The sequence below is a fragment of the Acyrthosiphon pisum genome, chromosome A1 (assembly GCF_005508785.2).
Source record: "Acyrthosiphon pisum isolate AL4f chromosome A1, pea_aphid_22Mar2018_4r6ur, whole genome shotgun sequence".
Taxonomy (NCBI): Eukaryota; Metazoa; Arthropoda; class Insecta; order Hemiptera; family Aphididae; genus Acyrthosiphon; species Acyrthosiphon pisum.
This window is the reverse complement of record NC_042494.1, coordinates 70,520,015-70,547,785: the sequence shown is the minus strand read 5'-3', so window position 1 is coordinate 70,547,785 and position 27,771 is coordinate 70,520,015. Positions and strand designations below refer to the sequence as shown.

General features: G+C 28.1%; 1 protein-coding gene and 1 long non-coding RNA gene across 3 annotated transcripts in view; one reads left to right on the top strand and one right to left on the bottom strand.

Moving 5' to 3' along the window:
* The first annotated feature begins 333 nt into the window (after nt 1-333).
* NV7 (uncharacterized LOC100302490) lies at nt 334-8,972 on the top strand. Its single transcript, NR_028068.1, has 4 exons — nt 334-730; nt 4,238-4,356; nt 8,019-8,104; nt 8,169-8,972. It is a non-coding gene; the product is annotated as an uncharacterized LOC100302490 (long non-coding RNA).
* A 3,930-nt stretch (nt 8,973-12,902) lies between these two features.
* The window catches only part of LOC100163179 (protein takeout), a 20,884-nt gene continuing 6,015 nt past the window's right edge, over nt 12,903-27,771 (bottom strand). The window contains exons 2-5 of one of the 2 annotated variants that reach the window (XM_016804309.2): nt 26,958-27,201; nt 20,826-20,959; nt 19,794-19,946; nt 12,903-14,264 (exon numbers count right to left, since the gene is read on the bottom strand). In XM_016804309.2, the coding sequence (XP_016659798.1) occupies nt 14,251-14,264; nt 19,794-19,946; nt 20,826-20,959; nt 26,958-27,201 (545 nt within the window). In that variant the 3' untranslated portion in view covers nt 12,903-14,250. Of the gene's footprint in view, nt 14,265-17,966; nt 18,333-19,793; nt 19,947-20,825; nt 20,960-26,957; nt 27,202-27,771 lie in introns of those variants that run through there. The other variant, XM_001947502.5, reaches the window with a different exon arrangement.

The window sequence follows — 27,771 nt, the reverse complement described above, 5'->3', positions numbered from 1 at the left end:
AAATTTCAAAATTGTATAAAATACGTACGAGAAATGAGAATGCTCTTTTCTCGTACAGTCGTACCTCCTACAATTTACAAATGTACAAAAATAGTGTACAAGCACAGAATAGATGAAATTTCATCTATTCTGTGGTACTAGTGTCAAGTACGAGAATTCTCATACATGTGGCATCTGGCAACATGGTGAGTGAGTTGGTCAAACTGTTCATGATCTGGGCACGGTTGGTGCTATGAATTGCATAGGAGTGTTACCAATTATTAGGAATCATGTGGTCATGTGGGAGCACTGCAGTCTGTACTAATGTGGTAGACCTCACCCCACGGGCCATGGCTGTCATCTGCGGACTACGATTTGCATTTGCAATTTAGTATTTTACTCATTTTAATTCTGTCGTCCTACTGCCTATCCACTGTGCTGCTGTTGTGTATTGCGCGCCGATCGGCTCGGCCGCGGACCGCGGGCAATGGACTCGTCTGTCGCCCTGTCGGTTCGTGGTCTCGGGTTGTTCGGTTCTCTTCCTAACTGCTGATCGTTGGCTCTGGCGCTAAGACTGTCCGACCATCATCCATCCGTCGCTTGCGTATTCCATATTTGCGATCGCGACGCGTGGCCCGCCATCTCGAATGTCCATTGTCCACCGACTGACGGGTACGGCCACCGCATCACTCATTAGCACAGCCTGGCAGTAGCAACATGACGCCCGGCCACCGCCTCTACGAAAAACAACGTGAGTATCGTCGTCCGGCAACAATGTTGATTCATAACCTTAAATCGATACTCGTGCAAGATGCGTCTCTCGTTTTAAGCACAAACCCCCCCAAGTCTTTTCGATCGAACGCTCTTTCCGTGGCGTAACGTTTCACCATGATCAATCCGTTTTTCCATCGGCGGTATTTGAATAATGGTTAAATAGCTGCCGTCGCGTATTTTTATTTCGTGATGCGATACACCTCGTGGGCTGTTTGTCCCTTTCGCTCCGTCTTCTATCGATTGATCAGTGGTTTGCCTATCCGCCTCGTGTTGAGCCATGGGTTAGTTGTCGGTTTTACTTTCAGGTTATTCCTCCTGATTTTGCATTTGTCATAGAATAACTATTTCTCTATGGTAGGTATTTGTGAACAGATTTGTTTTTTCTACACGAGGGGTTATAGGTATAACCGATTTATACTTTCGATAATTGAATCAAAGTTGAATCGCCTATAATAATGGGTACCAACATTTTGGAAGTATGTACATTCATGAAATGATTTAAAATTAGTTAAGTTATTCAATGTTTGTTGATTGATGATTCATTGTAAAATTAATTCAACATATTTATTCATCCGAAGAAATCGTCCACTCCCCAGCTTCCCGCTAAGTTGCTTACTAGTAGAGGACGTTTAGTGAGTGGTAAACAAATTTCCAAACTATCGTAACTACTGTTTTGTTCAATATTACAAAGTCGTATTGCAAGTTAGGAAACATCTTTATTAACAAATTTTATTAAGTAGTTTTACTCGACATTTAACAATCGATGTATGATAAGTAAGGTCGTTGAGCATCACATAGGTACCTATTTAATTATGCAGAGAATCTGTCCACTCCCCAGCTTCCCACCAAGTTACTTACTAGTTGTGGACGTTTAGTGAGTGGTAAACAAATTTCCAAACTATCGTAACTACTGTTTTGTTCAATATTACAAAGTCGTATTGCAAGTTAGGAAACATCTATATTAACAAATTTTATTAAGTAGTTTTACTCAACAGTTAACAATCAATGTATGATATGTATGGTTGTCAATTATCACATAGGTACCTATTTAATTATGCAAAGAAATTGTCCACTCCCCAGCTTCCCACCAAGTTCTTACTAGTTGAGGACGTTTAGTGAGTGGTAAAATAATTTCCAAATTATCGTAACTACTATTTTGTACTTACTAACAAAGTAGTACTGCAATTTTCGAAACATTTACATTTATGATATGAATTAAGTAGGTATAGTTACTTACCAATCACTATGTTCGATCTATTGATGTATAATAATATATTATGATTGATGTCAAACAAGGTAAAATTAATCTCTTTATGTCTATTAATACCTATTTAATTGCAGATGTTAAGAAATTATCCACTCCCCAGCTTCCCACTAAGTTACTTACTAGTTGAGGACGTTTAGTGAGTGGTAAAATAATTTCCAAATTATTGTAACTACTATTTTGTACCTTCAAAGTAGTACTGCAATTTTGGAAACATTTATATTCATTCGATAAATTAAATAGGTATAGGTACCTACTTTGAAATTAATGTATTCAGTATATCTATGTACTTAATACATAATGATTTATGATCTATGTCAAACTAATATCAATCTATACTCTGTTCAAGCTAAGAAACTTATTGGGTGGCCAACTTGTGTGAGAGTCAATATACTGCATGTATAGTGTGTGCAGATAATTGAACGGATGGGGACGACAAATGGGTGTTTATTGGTCGTCGCTGAGTATGTTTTTTATTATGAACATTACTATGTAAAGAAATAGTCCACTCCCCAGCTTCCCGCTTAGTACCTTACTAGTTGAGGACGTTTAGTGAGTGGTAAAATAATTTCCAAATTATCGTAACTACCATTTTGTACAATCTAACAAAGTAGTACTGCAACTTCGGAAACATTTAAATTCCAGAAATGTATTATAATTTCATACCAAATTTTCTATTAATAAAACAACACATGTATGTATCTTAAACATTAATAAGAGCATTAATATTATGTATTATTTATTTTTTAATTTGCTACTTAAAAATAATTGTGAGGTAATTACTTTCCTACATAGTTCTTGAAAATATACATAATATTATATATCGTCATTAAATGCTGTATGCGACACTATACAGCGCTCTAACAAATCCATGACTATACATAGTTTTCATTTAGTTATACCCATGACAAATTATATAGGTATCATTACAGATTTTTGATACACATACTCCGCTCTTTACTTCGCCTATATCGTAGTGTATTCTCCACTTCTTATTGGCTGTCAATCATATCCATACATATATAACATAGAATAAAATCAACCAATGAGAAGTGGAGAAGTACGATATAGGCCGGAGGTGAAGAAGATGTGTATCTCAGTAATGAGTACATTATAAATTATAATATTATTTTTGCAGTATATTATTAATATTTATTATTTTGAAAATTTGATTTTTTATGATTTCTTATTCTAATTATTGTGTTTTTATAACACACCTATAGATGGCGCTTTTACCCCTAGTTGTACCTTACGGCGGCTTTAGAAACATTTTAGGGCCACTGATAAGGTAGTCGATACCAGTCCATACTATCTTAGTCCGTGGTATCTACTGCGCAAAACTAGTACAACTGTGATGATACCTATATAATTAAATTTGTCATGTTTATAACATTATTTTGTAGAATGTTATCATCAATGATCAAACTTAGTGCTGCAAACGGCACAAAGTAATTCAAAATAATTCTGCATACCTACGTCTTGCCAACAAAATTTGATTAGGCACTCAATTTTAATAATTAAGTAATATGTGAGTAGTAAGTAGCACAATTCGCACAAATTGTTGTTAAGCACCATAATTTTAAATATTGACGTACATTCCAAATTGTCACTCGCAGCATATTTATCATGTAAACAAATGAGTATAGTATCAAAATAACAAGACATTTGGTTAGCGACAAAAATTTTCAGGTTAATGTAATTAAATCATAATAAAATTGTACTCGGGATTGTATCTAATTTGTATCCTAATTATAGAATTCAAGTAATTACTAATTTAATTTGTTCCTTATTTTAATTAACCTAGTAGCTAATAATTTATAATGAATATAATCTCAATATAATTTTTGATAACAATTTTATTATTAATGACCACAGGGTGTATTTTTTATCATTGAACACTCAATATTTCAATAAGTATAAATGTTTTTGAAAAAAGATTATATGTTGTCTAGTTGTTAAAAAATATTTCCTCAATATTTTTTTTTTGTGTGGTGTGCTCCATTAAGTTTCAATAACAATCTCTTACCATACCTTAAATTCATATGAATGTACCCACCAAACCTCATCATTCAAAACCTTAAATATACCTATTACAATTTTGTATGAATCTAATCTAGATTATTTTGAAGGTTTTAACGATATTTTATAATTTATGTATTATCAAATATAGTATGCATCATGCTTGGATTTAATAGTTGTGATATTTGGTTTGATTTTCAGTTGGTTTTTTAACACACAAAATGTCAACGTATCACATAGTAACAGTAGTTTGGATAGATGAAAAAATGTACATGCAGAACAGTCTTCTTTAATACCCTGAATAGGGTTTTCATATTTGAGTGAGTATATCAATATTAGTTTTGAAATAACAAGAATTATTTAATCTGCACAACTGCACTGTAAGATCTTATATTATTCATGATGTATAATTTTTTGTTTTCCTTGAGAATTTTAATCTTATTTCAGTCATAAACTGAGTTATTGGCTAATTTATAATATGGTATTGGTTGTTGTCAGCATTCCAGCCGCTAATATGCTAATATAGTAACCACTACCCACAATTGCAAATATTATGTTTTCATATTTTATATGCTATGTTCTAATATTAAAACAGTTTACTATGATGAAAATTTCAGGCTCCCTCATCTGAGAGAACCCAAAAATTATAAAATGCTGAAATTCCCACTTTTCTGAGTAAACCACTATATTATTGTTAACCAATTGTTCACTTCTTTAAATATTCATAATATCTTTATATTTAGAATACAATTTACTATGATGAAAATTGCAGGCTCCCTCATCTGAGAGAACCCAAAATAAAATAATGCAGAATCTTAACCAATTTTTTCTGAGTGAATGTAGAACAATTAATTAGTTAAGTCCAGGGCTTAAAACCGGTAAGAAACCGTAAATTTGAGAACCGATAACCGCTTTTAGTTTTGGAATGCTAGAAGCGGTTATTGGTTATAGCCTATAGGCAATCAAGGTAAATATAAATATTAACGTTAAAGCGGTTACCACATATTTTCAATCCCGGTTTTATAACCAAAACCTATTCCCGACCAAAAAAATTAACGGTTTTTTCGTGGAATTTAATACTTGAATTATGTCAAGAATTATGATTACATTATAGGTAGTTGAATTTAATTTTCCAGCTATTTTTAAATTTTTTTCCCCAATTGCCGTCGAGTATTGCTTATCTGTTGTAAATATCACATATATATAGGTATAAGTGTATAGCTATATATTTTAAATACCGTTATAAACGTCGTCCTCGTGCGCTGATTCCTATTACGAAATAGTTGATGGAATAGGGGCTCAGTCCATTTAGTATTTTAGTATTTACTACTATTTAGTATTTACGATATTTTAATGCTGCAGTCTGTTATAATTTTTGTTTCTTAGAAATATACACATTTATATATAGTGCCACAACTTACTATAGATAAGGGACCTTCCAAGTTTAATTGTAAGCAATTTGTTTAAAAAAATTTAGGTTTTTAGCACATTATACTTTATTTTGCATAGATTTATAAACACTTTAGTATTAAATTACAACTCCCAGAGCCCAAACCCTCCTGGTTCTGCATTTGTTATTTGTAGTGTTTGCTCCAAGGATCGGTCTGAAGGCTAGCGTAGAATACTCAATCTGCAGACCCAGGTTTTGGAGTACTGTAGTATATACAATATAACCAAAAAGTTCTGTGTCAATGTATCACTCTTAGTGTCATCTTGGAAAGTTATTATATTTAATTTTGGTTTTTTACAGTTATAAATAAGAAAATTATAACAATAACATTTTTTTGATTAATTAAGATAGCCATTATCTTGAACATATGTTTTAAACTTTAAAGCAGTTTGAAAAAATAAATATTTAAATTGAGGGAAATCGACCAAATTAAAGCATATTAAGTTTTTGCTTTTGTAATAATAATATTTATGTTATCAACCCACGAATGACCTAAATAAACTGTTTTAAAAATATGATTAAAAAATTGTAAACAAATTATTTTTAAAAACCAGTTTTTACCGGTAACCGATTACCAAAAAACCTTATGAACGGTTTTTAAACGATTAACGGTTATCGTGGTGTTTGAAATATCTTTAAAGAAACGGTTACCGATTACCGACTTTATTGATAACGGTTTTAAGCCCTGGTTAAAGCTGAATTCACAGCTGCGTCGTGTGTCGTGTCAATCAAATCGTATTGTGATTGGATATTACTTTTTTGGTATCATGTGATAACCAAGTTGCAACCGAGTATACCAAGAATTGACTACTGCTCAACTTTTAAACCATATTGGTTACCAGTCGTAACCATATAATAACCAAGCCCTCGCACGACACGACACACGACGTAGCTGTGAATGCGCCTTTAGTCTTAAATTTATTTCTTTGAATAGATATAATTTACTGTGATGAAAATTTCAGGCTCCCTCATCTGAGAGAACCCATAATTTAATAATGCAGAACTAACCATTTTCTGAGTTATTAAATAATCATTTACCAAGTAGTGTTCAATTTACCTATAAAGTATAAAACATTAACTGAACTTAAACTTCTCAATGATGACTTAAACAGGCTCCCTCTTCTGAGTTTATCTGTTAAAAGATTTGCTGCGGAAAACTGCTGTAATGTCTGATGTAAAATTAATTTTTTTTAGTTATATCTTTATATTGTAAAAATGCAATTTATTTTTAATATTAATAATTTTTATAAAAATAATATTATTGTTAATAAAAGGTCACTCTAATTTTTAAACTGATCTGTAAAAAATCTAATGTAGTAGGGACAAAGGTAATATTATAAGCTTAAAGTCAGATTATTAGTGAAATCACCATAATTAAATTATTCACGCTATTTATGATTGAAGGGAGTTGGTATAATCAAACAAACATATAAAGAAGGGAATTTAAATTAAAGCTAATGCATATTATGTAAAGTGTAGATAGGTATTTTGTAATTATTTACTTATTGAAAATAATGATTTAAGATTATCTATGTTAAGTGAGACATAGTCAATAATGAAATAATCTCAAATCACATGATACAAATGACAAATTAAATTTTGTAGTGCGGATAATTGACGTTCTATTCTATACCTAACTATTCTTTGTTAGGATGTAGGTACTATTTGATGGTTAATTTATTCCTAGTCAAGTCTACTATAATTTTGGAATTACAATTTTGTTTCCACTACCCAGCTTCCTTTATAAAATTTTATTTGTGGACGTTTAGTTGGTGGTAAATTATGCTAACAGCTTAAATTATGAACTTATACTTTTTCGTATAGTTCTCCATTTAATCTGTAACAACTTTTCTTTGAGAAACTTGAATAATTTTTGTTCCACTACCCAGCTTTTTACTTATTTGAATATATGTTAGGACGTTTAGTTGGTGATAAATTATTTTCCTACAATAATAAATTAAAACCTTGATAATTTAATTGTTGAAGTTTGTTTATTGTGTCATGTGAATTTCTTTGAAATTAACTTTCGACGAGGTAAAATATATTATTTTTATATACTTAGTTAATAACCGTATAATTTAATAAATGAAGACTGAAATATTATGTTTTAGCTTTAAACATTTATACTTTTTGTGAGTGAATACGTCCAATAAGAAGGAAAAACATTTATAAACTGTATTTGGGAGATCGGTTTTAAGAACAAACATATATTTCAAACCTACTAAAGACATAAAATTGGTAGGCGAGTGTAAAATACCAACTCGATATTTTTATATATTATGTATATAATAATATATATATTTATATTAAAATTGTGAATTTTTTGTACTATAATCTCTGAAGTCAAAAAAGCTATCAATGTCGACACTATACTCGCATATTACATTTTTGGTTTGGTACTGCCAAAATAAAAAAAATAAAAAAACTTAACTAGCAATACAACTTTTGCTGGGTCAACTAGTGTTAATGTTAATGTATTATAAATTCATATTTTTTTTTACTTAACTAATTAAAATATTTGTGATTTTGTAGATCAAATAATTACAATGTTAATGTGTCAGTCCGTTGTTTTACCAAATGATTTGCCAATTCATTGTAAAAAATTTAAGAGTTTATAGGTAATTTTTTTATTATCTTCCATATTTTTTTGTAAGAAAATTGAATCAATGAATATGTTTTCAGGTCAAAATCTTAATACATACATTGTTTCAAGATGCTACCATCATCCATATTTTATTTGTTTTCTTTGCTAACTGTCAACATTGATTATTGTTATATGGCGTTGCACATAGAAACACTCAAATGAGCACTATAGCAAATTAGCCTTGACGACAACTGCTCAACAGACTATACCACAGAACACATCATACGCGTCTCATCCATCATCGTTCGGATACAATTTTGTGGTATATAACAGGCGTAAACACCAGCCCGAATGTCCTAGGAGATACCAACTGGTCAATCTTATGTGTGTATTGCTAAAGTAAGTAAAAAAGAAGCAAATATTTTACAAATGCTGCATTTGTTCAATCCATCATTGTCTTATGTAATTATTTATAAAATTTATGAGTCCTGATTATAAGATAAATAATATTGCTACTTGATTTCCTTTTTTATTTTTACTATTGTTACTAGTGATAATGTTTATTTCTAGGTAAACTACTTAATTTCTGTTTTTAAAAATATATAATAAAGAGTTAAAATATTGACCAATCTAATATATATATATTATATTAATGGAAAAAAGTATTAAAAATCAATATTATATTGCATTTTTTTACATAATTTAGTCAAATTAAGTATTTCTCATTTCTCATTTAGTTATTAATTATTATTTATTATAAATTTTATTTTCAAAGAACACTGTGATACTTTATTTTAATTAAACCCTATTATTAAAATTCCAATATTTCCCTCACCAGTTAAGTAAGGTAATAAACTAAACAATACTAAGTCTCATTAGTCATAAATACTAAAAAAAAAAAATTAAGTTATTATTAGTATTTAACAAACCATGTAAAAATTGCCTTGTAAGTAATAGTTCAAATCAAACAATTTTCTTACAGAATTCTCACCATCATAACAGTATAAGGTATAAATACTCACTAAATTTAATTTTAATATTGAGCATAATGTTTTAATGTTTATTATTTTGACGTGGTTTAGTTAAATAATTAAGTTAGGTAAGAAAAATCCTAGAAAAAACTAGGTAAAAGCAAGTCAGTCGTTGAATTAGAGTCAACTTCACAGCATTAACTTATGGTTAACATGAAGTTGCAATAAGTGTATATATTTTAATAGTTTTAATTATTTTATTAATTACAGATTACATTAAGATGTGTTTGTTATGTCAAAATACAAAATTAGGTTTTTAATGGTTAAAATAAGGATAAATTACATTGAATACCAAACACTAATATGTAAATTATGTATCAATGTTTGAATACATATTTTAATTATAATTCGACAAAACTATTTCAAATAAGCTACTAATAATATGGTGTCTTTTAAATAAGTGTATTATTAATTGATATCCTTGTTTTTTTGTAACTGACAGATTAAGTTCAGCGTGACTAACAATTTTAAAAATTTATTAAATTAAATAAAAATCTCAGTAAAATGTAATTGATTAATGATTGGTACCTTGATGTAATAGTTTTAAGGTTGTGAAAGCATGGGCTATATAGTTAATATAAACAGATTATTGCATGCCCTATTCCGTTAAATATAGCATATTATTGTAAACTAATGAAAAAAAAATTAATTTTCTGTTTGGTTTCAATCTAAGCAGATATAATTCTACAAGTTATCACCTAAAATTCTTCAATATTAATATTAATTTATTTCATTTTGATTTTATTTTTCTTATTAATATTCATCTAAAAATGCCATTTAGGAACAAGATTCAATTTTTTATATTACTTAAATCTCATTTAATATTAATTTTTAAGTATAAATGATAAAGTTAAATATTTATAGAAAAATGTTAAGTTAAGATGTAAATGTGAATAAATTAGAACAAGTTTTTTATGAATATTTTTTTATTGCAATATTTTATTTTAACTTGCCTTTAATACTAAAAGTCTAAAAAAAACTTCATTATAACTTTCATAATAGTATTTCAATTAAAGTTTAGAAACTAAATGTTGACTGTTGGATAAAATTGTTCAATGCTTGTAAGGCAAATAACAAATGCTGGTGTAGCGTTCTCATTTCTTTTCTACTTAAATCTGTTTCCTCAATTGTCGTATTTAATACTCACTTTTAAAAATATCTGGATTTCCCTTGAATTTTATAATTATCTCTGTAATATTTTTAAAAAAGCTAAAAGTATAAATTGACAAGTTTTTCATTAAAAAGTTAACTATTAATAGGTATTAATGTTCTAATCATATTTCAATATATAAATATTCAATTTTGTTGTAAATACTAATTTTTTTTTAATATTATTAATTTTTTAAGTAATAATATTCTAAATTGAAATACTACTGCCACATCGATGTCCGCTACAAAAAAGGATATAACTCAATTATACGCATGTATTTTTTCAATGTGGTGCTAATATTTTTCTGGATGTCCAACTAAGCTGATTGTGGTATAAATCTAATACGTTAAATGCAGTAAGAATGAGTTACGATGTTGGAGACGTCGACATATAAAATAAACCTAACCTGTGACTTCATGGATCCTATACTCTATTCGGAATTAGATCGTACCTCGGCGGCGACCAGTTTTCGTTGGGCTGTGGTCAGAGATATGATCAGGCGCTGTCCCCGCTACAGCGACGCGTTGGGCTCTGCCATGGAACAAAGGTGTATGATCTTATTCCGAATCGAGTATAATATACAAAAAAAAAATTAATATTTGAATCCTACATTACAATTTGAGTTTAACAATTACCCACCTATGATAAGCAATTTAAATATTACTGAAAAATAGTTTAATTTTATGCCCAGCTTAATCATGGGAAGTTGAACACTAAAATTATGTTTCCTCTTTTTGTTGTATTAATTATTGTTATTGTTTTAAGTGAATACTTAAAAATAAGGCCAATGACCGGTGGAATTAGATAACATGTTAAATATTGTTAATTAAGACATTTTGACATGTTGTAAGTGTAATTAATTTTTGTATTTTTTAGATAATGTAGCTAGTATTAAGGTTAGTCATTTATTTGACACAATGGAAAAACGCACTAAATAATATAGATATCATGTTCTAAATTGTTAATTAAGACGTTTAACATGTTGTAAGTGTAAATATTTTACATACCTATTAAGTTAATGTTAAGTTTTATCATTAATTTTAGCTAAAGTAATGAACATAGATATCATGTTCTAAATTGTTTACCAAGACATTTTAACATGTTGTAAGTATACATAATTTTTATATTGTTAAGTTAATATTAAGCTGTGTCATTAGTTTGACCATCTGATCGCTTGAAACTGAATTAGATAACATGTTTATTATTGTCAATCAAGACATTTTAATATGTTGTAAGTGTAATTAATTTTTATATTTTTAAGATACTGTTAAGCTAGTATCATTAATTTATGGGAGATAATGCTAAATGGCTACTATAAAATAGATATCATGTTCTAAATTGTTACTTAAAACATTTGACATGTTGTAAGTGTAAATATTTCTAATATTAAGTCAAATATAAAAAGTATATTAAAAAAATGAAGTTACTTGTTATAAGTAATATCTTTTTTTTGTATAAACTGGACTCAGCATGACTCAACTGGAATAGATAACATGTTCATTATTGTTAATGAAGACAAATGGCACGTTGTAAGTGTAAATAATTTTTATATTAAGTTGATATTTAATGATAATCATTTCATTCAAAGTTCATGTTAAGGTAATAATAGGAAATATAATTTCAGAATATTAATACTTTGATGTCATAGTCGACACAATAAAATATAATATTCTAAATGAGTTTTTATTAAATTTTACTATATTCAAGTCGCATCAATGTGATTAGAGAACAAGATTGAAGAATGTGTCAAGGCGCTTTCATCTTGTCGTAAGTTAGATTAAAATTAATTTTAGATTTATTGATGGTCGAAGTTCACTCCCAAGCATTAGAATACAAATTCATGAACGTTTTTTCACGTTCCGTTTTTGTTGTAAGTGTACATAATATTTTAATGTAATTTTTTATAAGTTCATAGTTCCATATTATAGTACATGCCTAAAATCTTAATTACATTTATCCAATTATATAATAAATCTAACAACTGAAGAACTAAATTTGAAAAGTATTTCAACATAAAAAAATATTTTTTCACTTAAGTAAAGTCATTAAGATTCCTTCATCTTCTAAATTGTGATTCAATAGTAATTTTTACAAAATTGCAACTTGTAGTAGTATTAACACTTAACCTTGGCTATGAACTAATGTGACTAATAATTATATTTATATGGATAGTTATAATTAGTTTTAAGTGATTTAATAATTATAACTTAACATTAATTTGGTTTTGCACCTTATTTCTCAACACTGGTGAGGGATGTTTTCAAATTATATATATATATATTAATGTATTCCTTCTTTCTTTAAGTATTTTTTTTTTTTTGCAGAGTTAACCATACTTGTTTTATAGTGTAGGTATATTATTTTTTATTTAATATAATAATATATTATTATTAGGTATTATTATGTAACAAATTTAAGTTAATTTATAATATTATGATGAAGTACGAATTCAATTTTTAATATCTCAGCAATTTTAACTGTATAATATCTTTCCTTGACCTGACATTTAAGTGTTTTTTTTTTTTTTGTGTAACTTAAAATGTATATAAATGAAATCTATATTGCAGTGAATAAATCTTATAATATGTTAATATTACATTGGTCAATTTTCAAAAAAAATGTGTATTAAATTGCTTAAATGAACTATAATATTGTGTAGTTAATTCAAATCAAGCTATTTAAAAAAAAAATATGTATGTTATTTTTTGTTACTTATGTTACAATAATTACTGTATGTATTAAAATTAAACCTTTTGAATTCTTAAATGTTACAAAACTCATTTGGTCAATTTTAAAGGAAATCTCTTAAATATATGTCAGCTAATATTATACCTACATGCTACAATATACTGTTAGTCCGAATTCAAATACATACAGCTTAATTTGGATTATAAAAAATGAAATAAATTATGTAATTCGAATAATATTTATCATGTTGAAAATGGATGCTCTTAAATAAAAATGTATTAAAACTTCAATATTGTTGTAAATGTTATTTTTTTTGATTATTTTTTCCTCTTATAGTATAATAAACTATATTATATTACACTATTCAAAAAAAGAACAACCTTTGGCGGCTGAGTTGTTCGCATGTGCGAGGCTTTGTTCCGTGGCAGCGAATGACGCGCCGCCGTAGTGGGGACGACGTCTAATCAGTGACCCACTTGTAACCTACTGTACAGCAGAGCGACATCCACTTACCCACCTTTTTTTTTTATGTTGGTTACATAAATTGAATAGTTAATTATTGCCAGGTATATAACTTATATTTATAATATATACTTTATGTATATAATAGGACAAAGTGTCCGCGTAAAGCATTTCAAACAATGGACCGTACAAAGTGACCGTTTACCGTTTTTCTATCGTATTCAGCAAAACCCGATTCTATTAGCCATACAAATTTAAAGGAAGCTAAGATGGGTGAGGTAAAACCGTCAATAGCTCCCTGTCTAACAGTATAATAATATTATATTATATGAACAATAAAAGAAGACTTTTAGATAGTGCAATTTCAAAATATGTATTATTCATAAATAATAATAAATAAATACAATATTATAATATTATAATTGATAACACTTCTTATTAGTATACCTATTACCTACTTATAACTAATTATATTACTAGTATTATTACTATTATTAGATATTACCAATTAATATAGGTATATAACTATATAGGTACTATATTTCTTGTAGAGGATTTTGTGTTATCAGTTTTATTCTAGACAATATTACTTATTGTCAATCCAAATTTAGCCATTTATAGGTAAAAATTTCAAACACAAATTTCTATTATATGTATGATAGGTCTTATTGTTACATAAAAATATAATATAATATAATGTAATAATATGTAATATAGTAAACCACATTTTAAACAATAGTAGGTACCTATATTATTGCATAATATCTTTCTTAAAAATATAACAGCAGCCAGCAGGTGAAAGATGTATGAACTATGATGGTTTAATCGATGAAGGCATGAAGTTTCTAGCTATTGTAACAGTTCTGAAAATTGAACCATGTACTTTCCTTAATACCTTATATTTTACGATTAGTAATATATTTAAATTAATTATTTATATTTTCTATAATTCTATGGCCTAAAAATATAAAATAGGCACCTTATACAGTTATACGTTATAGCTAGTTATTTTATAAGAATAAAGATAAAATAGGAACTTGTAGATATCATTGATACCTAATAATTGTAATTGTATAACCTACCAGCGGCCGCTCCTCCAAAATTTGGGTGGGTGGGTATTGGGTAATGGGTATTCATTTTTAGCATATAATATACTGTACACAATATCCTATAGAATTAATGAAGTACTAATGTAAAACAAGGGTGGCAAATGGGTACCGCTCTCCTGTTCATTAGATGTCAAATGGGTCATTGTAATGGATGTGTTAAATGTTAATTCAATGATATAAAAATCATTGTACACCAAAACCGAAACTGAACGACGTCGGTCTGCCTATATTACTATAAGTATATTTTATAATATTTCTATTAAAGTCATTTATATTAACAGTATGTTAAATTAACTTTGTCAAAAACATTTAATTTGTTGTACTTAAAAAGTTTTATGTACCTACCTACCCACGAATAATATTTTTAAATTACAAAAAAATAACTAAAAACGTTATGTTTCGTTTAGGTACATATCTAATTTTATTCTAATTTGAACTTTTTTTTTTTTTTTATTAAAAATATATTACAATCTGTTTACACATAAAGCAATAAGTAACAATGATGATAGTGATTAAATAAAGACATGAAGCACATGAAGAGGAGACTGTCCAGTGACAGAACCTCAGAAAATTTGAGTTCGGGCATTGAAATTTATTTTATTATTTTATTTTTAATTTTAGATTTAGATTAGAAGGTCTCTAGCCCAATTCCTTTTTAACCGTCGAGGAATATTAAGAGGTAGTGTGAGAGAAGACATGTTTTTGATAAAGGGGTTAGAATGGTTAATTAATTTGGAATGGAATTTTTTATAGTAGCTTTTAGCAAGTTCATTTACTGTTGGAAGTTTTAAGTCGTTATGGAGAGCTGAATTTGTGATATACCACGGAGCACCAGTTAAGAGTCTTAATGAGATGGATTGAAAGGCTTGGATGGGACAGATGTTAGCTGGTTTCGCTGGGCCCCATATATTTGAATTTGAACTTAAAATGTCTATAAAAATGACTGTGTGAATATATTTTTAGAGATTTGGGTTACAATATCAACTGTTTATGAAAATCTATGTTTTAATTTTTTCAATCATTAACTAAAAAATTTATAATTTTATACATTTTTATTTTTTAACTACAATATAAATTGAAATTTTTCATCATTTTCTTTTTATCACTATTATATTTGAAAATGTTTTATTCATTTCTAACTGAAAAGTATATTGCAAATTTTCGACACTGATGAATTTCGCCAAAATTCTAACTTCAGACAGTGTTAAAAAATTATTGATCAAGAAGTCCTCGAGGACTTTTTTTTATTTTACTATTAACAACTTTTTGAACTGTCCCTATTACATTTTCAAGTTTATTGCTCTACCAAAATTTTTTTTTTACTGACAGCCATTAAAAAACAATTGCTTAGGTATACAGCTGGTATCAATAGTTCAAAAAGAATCAAAATATTTTGCCAATATTCGGTAAGACAATTTCACGTACCTATGTATACTGTTATTATTTCATTATAAAACAATTTTGATGAAAATTAGCTTTGTGTAAAAATTCGCATTTTAGATTCTGAATGGAGCGATGAATGTATATTGATATTGGTTTTTTTTTTTTAATTTTAAAACTGTCATCATCTTTTAGGACGGAAAAAATCCTAGGTTTTCTTCAACAGTATATTTTCTGATAGGAAAATGAATACTTTGGGGGTGTAATTTCTAAAAAATCCTTATAGTGTTTGAAAGCGCTGGAAAAAGAAAAGAAAAATTAAGAAAAAACGGGAATTTTTACGCAAAGATAGTTTTTGACAAAATCGATTTTGGTTTTTGGTATTACTCTACAACAAATGACCGTAGCCTACATGTAATTTTTACTGATTGTTTTAATTAGCATTTTATATGCACAATAAAATTTTCAAAAAATATTAATTTGTTTTGAACTGTTTACGGACATTTTCAGTTTCCAATTTTTTTTCTTTTTTTTTTCTTTGAATGTCAATAAAATTTTATTTGTTGGGTAAAAAAACTTGAAAATTTAATACAAGGCTCTTAATTTATTGTTACAGTGAAATTTGTAAAATATTAAAAATCCATAGTTACAATTTTTTTCCATAAGCATTTAAAGTTCGGATTTTGATAAAAAGCGTAAAACTCAATGTGTAAATTATTTTGAGATAAAAATTCCTAAAAATATTTCTTTTTAAGTCTAAGATTTTCAAATTTAATTCATGATTCCATATAAGGGTACCTATCTACCTTAATCAATAAAAAAATTTCTATAAGAAAATCAAATTAAATTTTTATGAGCGTTTGAAGTTCAAATTTTTACAACATGGATATTCACTCGACTTCTCATGTAGCGATTTTCTTATTTTGTTGTAATTCAAAAACGAATAACCATTGATTCTTAAAATGTATATCATATGTTTATTTTATCAATTCCTATACTTGATAAAATTTTCAGAATATTTTAACGTGTTTTGAGCTGTTTACGGGCAATTTAAAAATTGTTTTCTAAACATTTCAACAAAATTTTATTTGATAGGCCAAAAAGCATCAAAGTTTATTACAAAGCTCCTGATATATTGCTTAAATAGCAGTGTAAAAATACAAATGCACATTTTTTTTTTTTTAAATGTATTTAAAGTTCAATTTTCAATTTGATAAATATTTGACAATATTTATCAAATTTAATATTAAAAAATGATTTTGTAGTTAATAAAGTATGTAACCTACTGTACGGCAGAGCGATATCCACTTACCTACCCACTTTTTTTCCTTATTTTTTTTAGTTTTTACCAGGTTTTTGAAAATAACTCAATTTTTTTTATTTCTACCCTTCCTCCCACCCCCCCCCCCCACCCCGCCAAAAAAAAATAATACTAGATTAATTTTCCTTTCAGCAAAAAGATGCTGAAGTAGAAAATCGGACACCAACATTGTTTTGCTCTGATCAGAATCTTAAAAAATAACTTAAATAAGAAAATAATAAACTAGAAGCTTATGTTATTAACTTCAAACGTTTTAAGAATGTACTGTTATTGTACCTATATATAAATGTTAAATAAATAATAAATATAATTTAATTTAATGCATTTTTTTTTCATAAAATATTGGGTGGGTGGTTAGAATAATATCTTTGCTCCTTATGTGAAAATAGCTCGCCTCGCCACTGTAACCTACTAAACTATTATTTAATATTGTTAGGTAGTTTAGCTGAGGAATTTAAAAAAATACTGCTGCAGGTGGTTTATTAACCTATAGTCATAGGCGGTACTAGACCCTCTTGGCAGGGGGGGCCAGAAAATATTTTAACCATCTAACTATATGTTCAGGGGAGGGGGGTCGTTAATAAGGAATTATGTATTAATACAGGTACGGTTCGCAGGAGGGGCAGTTGCTTACTCTTCCACCCCCGTAGTACCGCCTATGCCTATAGTGCATGAAAAATGCATGTAGTTAATAATAAGTAAATATTCACTAATTTATAATATATTATATAGGTATGCACTTATAAAAATCATAATTGATTTTGACATTTATAGTGGTCGGCTATATTATGATCTATAATTAATTATAGCAGCCTACCTCCCTACATTATAATATAGTTACTATGAATTAATCTAATATAATTACACATCAATAAAACGTAGGTAGGTATACTAGGCTAATAACACTAAATATAATATGTATAACAATCAATAATAATAGAGAAGTAGATATGAAGTATAGGTAAATTAACTAGTCGGAAAAATAAAGTCGTAGGGCACTAGGTCAGACACCGATCCCAGCGTGTTTTTCATTATCGTTCCGAACGCGTCACCGATGGCAGGTCCAAACTCTTTCAGTAAATCCCGCCAGTTCTCGTTTAGAAAAAGGTTCATGTTATCTCCTGAAATGTACAAAATTAAAAGGGTCCATTAAAAATACGACTTTCTATCTGCCATATACAGGTGACTCTAAAACATTTCAAATATAGAGGTACGTAAATGTAATAACTATTGAATCCTGCTCTTTTTCAATAGTACACACATAGTACCTACAGTGCCTCCAGTGGCACACACTCGAGGGTTCAAAGGTAGCAGCTGCTACGGCTGATTTTTTGATGGGTGGGTGGACTCTGGTCCCAAAATATTTAGATCATAAAAATTCTATTATGTATAAAAAAATTAAAAATAAACTATTGAATAATTATAGGATATAGGCATTAGCCTATTACCCAATATACCTCTGTACTTAAATGATTCAATATGCTACCCCTATTTATTTTTGAGTTTGCGCCACTGAGTGACTCCTACAAACACTGATTCACATTGTAGTTTTCTTACTGAAATTATTATTTTTCTGATGCTAAAAAGTAGATAAGTGCAATAAAAACTTGTAAAAAAAAACCTTAATATATTAAAAGCTGGGTGGTCTGAAAATTATAATATATATATATATTACTCGGTGACTGTAAATATTCATTGTTCAGGGTTTTAAGTTGTGTAATAATAATAAAATGTACATACTATTATTATAATATGTGTATGAAATAACTGTATTAACTAAATATGCATTTTGCCCATTATATGTAATGACATAGATTTATGTTTTATTTATTGTATACCTACTATAGTACTATATATACATTTGTTGATTATATACTTATTTGTTGACAAGGTCATCTTCTATTTAGATTTCGACATAAATATATAAATACGTTCAGTAGTTAGGTAATTTAATATACATGTACAGTTTGGTAAAAAAGAATTAACAAGGTCTTACATTTTGTTTTATCCTGCTCGATACATAGCTTATATTATGCACTATTAATAAAAAAAAAAGTGTACCTACCTATTTGACATACTATTAAATTAAATAATATTACAATTAGGAGGTACCTACCTAATATTATTTTAGTAATACATAACTAAAATAATTTGTTATGCGAGTAACTTAATGCATCCATATAACAACTCGTATAATAATAGCTATATACGGAGTGGCCGAACAGACTAAGGTGTCGGTTGCGACGCGCACAGTTGCCGGTTCGAAATCCGGTTACGGGCGGCACTTCTAGTAGGTAGTTACAGTGTTTGGAGAAAGAGGCCGCCATCCCCCACCCAAATTCTACCTAATTTACAAACATACGTGTTTAAACCTACAGTACCCTCCCTCTCAGTATAAAACCACCCAATGGCCTAAGTTGCCGCGGGTTAATTAATAAAAAAAAAAAATAATAGCTATAATATGAGCTATTACTGCATAGTTTTCAGTATTTTTTATTTTGTTGTATGATATACAAATCCACAACAATTGCATGCAAATATGAAATATATAGATTACAATGTATTATACCATGTGTACATACCCAAAAGCTTGTCTCCGTTGAATAAATTATCTAATTTCAATTTCATTCCGTTAGCATTGAACTTCAATTCACTCTTGGTAATATCAACATAGTCTCTTTCATTCGCTCGTTTGACTAGTTCATAGTCATACAAATATGTAAACGTTATGCCGTCTAAAGAATTTATAAAATTCAATTATTATCTAACAAAACGGATATGAAACTTTTAATAATTAGAGATAGAATTTTGATGACTTTCATTTTTACAATTTATACATGTGCTAACAAAGTAATTAGGTTCATTGTACGATATAGAATATTACGTAGTTTTTCTGTTTTTTGCATTTTTGAGATTCTGAGCGGAGCGAGGAAGCTATTGATTTTACAGTATGGTTTTTATTATTATTATTTTTTTTTATATCCTGTATATAAAATTCAGAAAGAGTAGTTCGATTTGAACATATAATACTTTCTTTTAGCAAATTGGATCAAGATGGTACTTTAGAGAGGTCATTTTTCGATTTTCTCAATAGTTACTAGAATTGCCACTAGAAAAACTACCGACAAATTACGAAAAACCGCAAAAATGGGATTTTAATTTCTAACGCTTTGTATATCGCCATAGCAACGAATAAAAAATATTTTTTTGATTAGATAATAACATTATAAAAATCCAGACTGACAAACCGTCTCCCCTCAGAATCGTTTTTCTTATACAAATATAGAATAATATTATAACATTGAATTCAAGTATAATACAACCCATTATACACTGACCCACCTGTAACCTACTGTACAGCAGTGTGAAATCCACTTACCCGCTTTATATATATATATATATATATCGGAAAAGCTTTTAGTCAATGATTATGAAAGCTAGACAATAGTTGCTATTATAATACCTATGTTTTAATGGAATTTGTTGGCTGTTTTTGGGTAATAAATATCCTATATCTCTAATTTTAATGTTGTTATCTATAGTGTCATATACAGTAATTGACACCTCAATTGACAATAACAAACCAAATTCTTTACCACAGTAACAGTACTTACTGACTGTGATATTGGCATCTCCGTCGCCTTTGATCGGCAATATCAAGACTTGTCCCGAGACTGAATATTGTCCCAAAAACATACATTGATCGAGTTCAAAGTCCCATTCAACGTGTTTCTTTTTCTCGTCCACTCTATAAAATATACAATAATTTTCAAATACAAGGTGATGTGTAAGTTAACCACACACTTACTCAACAAGTGATAACAACGTTTATAAAATTCTTATAAATGTATTTTACTTCGGAATACAAGATTAAAACATTTATGTACCTAGTCATTTTAAAAATTAAGAAACTTAAAAATAATAATGATAAAAATTATACATTTTTCTGTGGTTTTGGAATTACTTATGTAAAAAAAAGTATTTCCAAAAACGTAAAATATTTACTTTTTGGGAGAATGAATTTTTGCTAAAGTACTAACTATTAATAGAATCATTTAATAATATATATATTTTAGATTCTGAGCGGAGCGAGGGATCTAGTGGTTTTACAATGGTGTTCATTTTATATTCCAAGTGGAACGATGAATGTATCGATTTTACAATTATGTGTGTTTGTTTTGTCTGTCATCACCTTTTAGGACAGTAAAAAAGCTTAGATATTTTTCAACAGTATCTTTTCTGATAGGAAAGTGAATTTAGTTGGTACTTGCTACTCAAAAGTACAAATTACCACTAATTTTCAAAAGCGCGGTGAAAAACAAAAGAAAAATTAAGGAAAACCGGAAATTTTTACGCAAAATCTGTTTTCTAGAAAATTAATTTTGGTTTTTGGTGCAACTCTAAAACAAATGACTGTAGGTACATGAAATTTTGACTGAATTTTATATTAGCATTTTCTATACACCATAATATTTTCCAAATATTTTGACTTATTTTGAGCTCTTTACGGATATTTTCAGTTTCCATTTTTTTAGTTTTTTTTCTATAAATATCAATAAAATTTTATTTATTTGTTAGCAGTTGAAAAATATTAAGAATACATAGGCACAATCTTAGGTAAACATAGGCTTAGATTTTCTTCAACAGTATCTTTTCTGATAGGAAAGTGAATTTAGTTGCTACTTTGCTACTCAAAAGTACAAATTCCCAGTAATTTTCAAAAGCGCGGTGAAAAACAAAAGAAAAATTAAGGAAAACGGGAATTTTTATGCAAAATATGTTTTTGAGTTTTTGGTGCAACACAATGACCGTGTACATGAAATTTTGATTGAATGTTTATATTAGCATTTTCTATACCTACACCATAACATTTTCCAAATATTTTGAGCTGTTTACGGATATTTTTAGTTTTTTTTTCTATAAATATCAAAGATAAGATTTAAAAAAGGTGGATAAGTGAATGTCGCTCTGCTGTACAATAGGTTACAAGTGGGTCACTGTAATGGATGGTGTTAAATTTGAATTCAATGATATAGGTAATATCATTGTATTAGAAAAACGATGCTGAGCGAAAACGGTCCGTCAGCCTATGATAATATTAAGTATATTTGATAATATTATTGTGAATAAAGTAATTTATATATAACCTATTTACGTGGGACATTGTTTTAAATGTTTAATCCGTAGCTATAAAAGTTGAACATTTTATACATTTTTAACTAAAAATAATTATTAAATTTTATATTTGATATATTTTGTCAAAATTTGAACTTTAAATGCTTTTATACTTTAAAAAAAAATGTGTGCCTATGTATTTTCAATGTTTTTCAACTGCTATTGTAATAATATATCAGGCGCCTTGCATTAAATTTTCACGTTTTTTTACCCAAAAAATAAATTTTTATTCATATTTATAGAAAAAAAAACTAAAAAATTGAGAACTGACAATGCCCGTAAACAGCTCAAAAAGAGTCAAAATATTTTCAAAATTTTATGGTGTATAGAAAATGAAAATGTAAACATATGGTAAAATTTCCATGTATCTACAGTTATTCGTTTTTGAATTACAACGAAATAAGAAAATCCTTACATGAGAAATCGAGTGAATATCAAATGTTGTATAAATATGAATTTCAAACGCTCATAAAAATTCAATTTGACTTTCTTGTAGACATTTTTTTTTTGATAAAGGTAGACAAACTTATGAGGAATCTTGTATTAAATTTTCAAATCTTAGGTTTGAAAAGAAAATTTTTCATGAATTTCCAACTTAAAATAATTTGCAAATTTTTGTCATTTTTCCACATTTTGTCTATACTTGAACTTTAGATGCTTATAAAAAAATTGTGGCTATGGATTTTTAATTCTTTTTATCTACCTTTGAAACAATATACTAGAAGCCTTCTATTAAATTTTCATGTTTTTTTAACCAACAAATAAATTTTTATTCATATTTATAGAAAAAAAAACTAAAAAATTGAGAACTGACAATGCCCGTAAACAGCTCAAAAAGAGTCAAAATATTTTCAAAATTTTATGGTGTATAGAAAATGAAAATGTAAACATATGGTAAAATTTCCATGTATCTACAGTTATTCGTTTTTGAATTACAACGAAATAAGAAAATCCTTACATGAGAAATCGAGTGAATATCAAATGTTGTATAAATATGAATTTCAAACGCTCATAAAAATTCAATTTGACTTTCTTGTAGACATTTTTTTTTTGATAAAGGTAGACAAACTTATGAGGAATCTTGTATTAAATTTTCAAATCTTAGGTTTGAAAAGAAAATTTTTCATGAATTTCCAACTTAAAATAATTTGCAAATTTTTGTCATTTTTCCACATTTTGTCTATACTTGAACTTTAGATGCTTATAAAAAAATTGTGGCTATGGATTTTTAATTCTTTTTATCTACCTTTGAAACAATATACTAGAAGCCTTCTATTAAATTTTCATGTTTTTTTAACCAACAAATAAAATTGTATTGATATTTATAAAAAAAAAAAACTAAAAAAAATGGAAACTGAAAATGTCCGTAAAGAGCTCAAAATAAGTCAAAATATTTTCAAAATTCTATGGTGTATAGAAAATGCTAATATAAACATTCGGTCAAAACTACTGGAACATTTTTACTTTTGACCCCGAAAAGTACCAACTAGATTCACTTTAATTTCAGAAAAGATACTGTTGAAGAAAATCTAAGCATTTTTACTGTCCTAAAAGGTGATGACAGACACAAAAAAAAAACATACACATCATTGTAAAATCAATACATTCATCGTTTCACTCAGAATCTAAAATGTAATGCAGCATTCCTTATAAGTTTATTTACTTTTATCAAAAAAATAAAATTTCTAGCAGAAAGTCAAATTAAATTTTTATGAGCGTTTGAAATTCATATTGTTACAGCATTTGATATTCACTCAAATTCTTATGTAATGATTTTCTTATTTTGTTGTAATTAAAAAACGAGTGACTGTAGATACCTACTTGAAAATTTCACTGAATGTTTATATTAGAATTTTCTATTTAAATTGTATTTGTTGGATAAAAAAGCGTGAAAATTTAATGCAAGGCTCCTGATATATTGTCACAATAGCAGTTGAAAAATATTAAAAATACATAAGCATTTAAAGTTCGAATTTTGACAAAATGTATCAAATTTTAAATTTTATAACTATTTCGTAGTCAAATATTTATAAAATGTTCAACTTTTAAAGCTAAGGATTGAAAATTTAAAACAAAGTTCCACGTAAGTCGTAAATAGGTTATATATAAATTAGGTACACTATTCACAATAATATCATCAAATATACTTAGTCATATCATTGCTGACTGAATTCAAATTTAACACCATCCATTACAGTGACTCACTTGTAACCTGTACAGCAGACCGACACCCACTTGCCCACCTTTTTTAATTTAATTTTTTATTTTTGTGTCCGTTTACACGATTAAGTATTCGAAATAATGTTTCGATTTTCAACTTCAGTAACTTGTTCGATGGTTTCAAAAGCGCCGGGAAAAACAACATAAAAATTAAGGAAAACAGATTTTACGCAAAATCGGTTATCTACAAGATCGATTTTCTCAATCGTTAATTAATGCCACGGGGAAAACCACCGACGAATTACAAAAAACCGCTAAAATTGGGATTTTAATTTCTAACGCTTTGTTTATCACCACAGAAACGAATAAAAATAAAAATAAAATTGTTAGTTATTTTGGTGTAATTTATAATATTAATTCAACGTACAGTCTATAATAAAATATAATAACAATATTCAATATCCAATATCCAGACTGACAAACCGTCTCCGCTCAGAATCGTATTTTGTATACAATGATTTGTTGTCATTGAATTCAAATTTAATACAATCCATTATACAATGACCCTGGTGAAATTTGGTGGGCTGTACATTTTCATGAACTTTTTTTTTATTATTAAGCCATCATAGTTATAACTTTGAAATTATGTAAAATGTTTTTTTCCTTATGTACCTATAGTGATTTGGTGGAGATTTCTCCAAAGTTTATTTTAGGATGATATTCTCTCAAATCTCTTTTTATACTAAAAATAATCATTCCTTGGATAACTGATAACGGTATGATTGCAGCCCGCAGCTAGCGTTGTTGTAAATAAGTAAAACACAACATAATAATAATGTTTATTTTACTTTTACGTAATTCCTACGTCTTGATAATTATTAAAATTAAGATCAGAAAAAATGCAATTAAAATAAATAATACATTTTTTCAGTTTATAATTTATTTTTATAATATGAGTATAAGCCATAATTATTCGGATACCAAAGGTACCTACTAGATTCTTTCAAATTATTATGTGCAATATTTTTTTCTACAATAAGATAAATAAATTAAACGTTTATAAAGAAATATGAATAATGTAAATATTTAATATTGTATTCATTTTTATTTTACTTATACTTTTTTTATGAAAACTATTATATGTTTATTTAACATTTGTTTTCCCAAAGATTTAAGAGATAACTAATAAATTTCAAAATATGAAATATTGGAAGATATTATGCAGTTTAGCTGAAAATCGATTATAGTGAATTTTTTTCTTCAAAATTTGTGTTTTCCACGCTTAATAATGGTACTATAAAAAAAGCCTGTCAAATTTTCTGTAGAAGTTATAAGATTAACAAAACTTCATAACCTTAAAATCGTATTATTAAAATACCAAAAATAACATTTTTGATTTTGTTTTTTGTTGATGTGAGTTTTTTTATCCTTATAATTTTTGTGAAATCAGAATTACCTATTGTACTTACTGTATATTATATTGTTAATAAAGAAATTTGATGAAAAAAACCCCTGATGGATGGGAATTTGCAAAATTGTGTATATCTTCGAAACTAAGTCCGAAAGTCAAATTCTGTTTGCATCACTGATTGTTCTTAACTCATTAAAAAACAAAGGTTTTCAAAAAGAAATTTTCAAAATTTAACCACATTTATGAGTTATAAATTATGACCCAAAATAATAGGTACCTTACATTTTAAGAAATAATTTTTTGGGGGGCGGAAAAATATGTTGCCCCGGGGCGGAAAATGTTCAAATACGGCCCGGGACCTACTTGTAACCTAACACACTTACACGACACCACTTACCCGCTTTTTTAAAATAATATTCTTACATTTGGACATGTTTTACCACATTATTATGTATACATACTCTTCCCGTTGTTATGTACCTACTTATGTATAATTTTATGTTTTCATGGTGTGTCGGTATCACTTGCGTTTATAAAGCAAACGTAATAGGTATTTATAAATTCATTTTCATAAGTTTTAAATTTAAGATTATAGGTAGGTAGGTATCATTGATTATACAACTTCAATTGCGGACTGCGGTTCATTAAAATGCATGTATTCTTAAATCTTAAGACATAATGTCTTTTAACCGTCTATATTTCATAATTTAAATATAAGTACATTTGAGTAACAGAGTACCTACATAATCATGAAATTATAATATATTTTAACTGTTAAATAAAAATGATGGTAAATTGGTAACCATGACATGTCTATCGTCTATGATAAGTATGCAACTACCGAGTTGTATTAACTTACATAATTTGTTCACTGAATTCAATTTCACCGTACTTAAACAATGTTTTGTTAATATAAATAAATAAATAGTTTAATTTAAAAAATATATATTTTAATTCATATATTTACTCTGATATAGGTTTCCTGCATTTGTTTACATACCTGGCTTTGACGAATCGCGTCTCTTTTAGTCCGTGCAGCTCGCAGTTTTTGCACGTCATCGTCAGACCCACTTGTTTGGTACCCTGCTTGATCGTTAACTCTGGTATGACCAAAGGATCTAACTTCGGTATCCGGTACTTTGGGTCACCTTTGACTAAACGCTCAATTACTGGAGCTCCTTTGCGCACGACACATTCGTTTAGGTTTGGGTCGTCCCTCAGACAGCCCTTACCGATATACGACGCTGTAACCGTTTATAAAACCGTAAAAAAATACATTCATGGTTCATCCTTAATAGATAACCCTACCCATGCATTTTTTGTTTCCGTCTTTCACACGTATACGACATAACAAATTTTCGTCCTTTAGTTTCAATAGTGTGCTGTTGGTTTTTGTATTAAAGTGAATTGATCTATTATAAAACTTGTAGGTAAGAACCGTGCTTATAAGCGTCGGCTTTTATTAGATATTTTGATTTTCTAGCGAGGTATGAGCATTTTTAATTTGTGATATTTGACATACCAATTTTTTGCTTGAAAATTATAAAATATCGAAAGCACTTAATCACGGTTCTTACCTACAAGTTTGATAATTGGCCAGTTTACACTAATATCAAAACTAACAGCACACTATAGAAACTTGTGAATGTAAATTTGCCATGTTACACGTCTGTAAGACGTAGACAATAAACGCATGAGTAGCGTCCTCTTAAGGGGATTCGATACCGTGGTTTTCTGTTTCTGTCTAACACATGCGCGCATAATATTTTAAAAATGTTTTTTGCCTTGCATACCAATTTATCTAATGAAGCGAT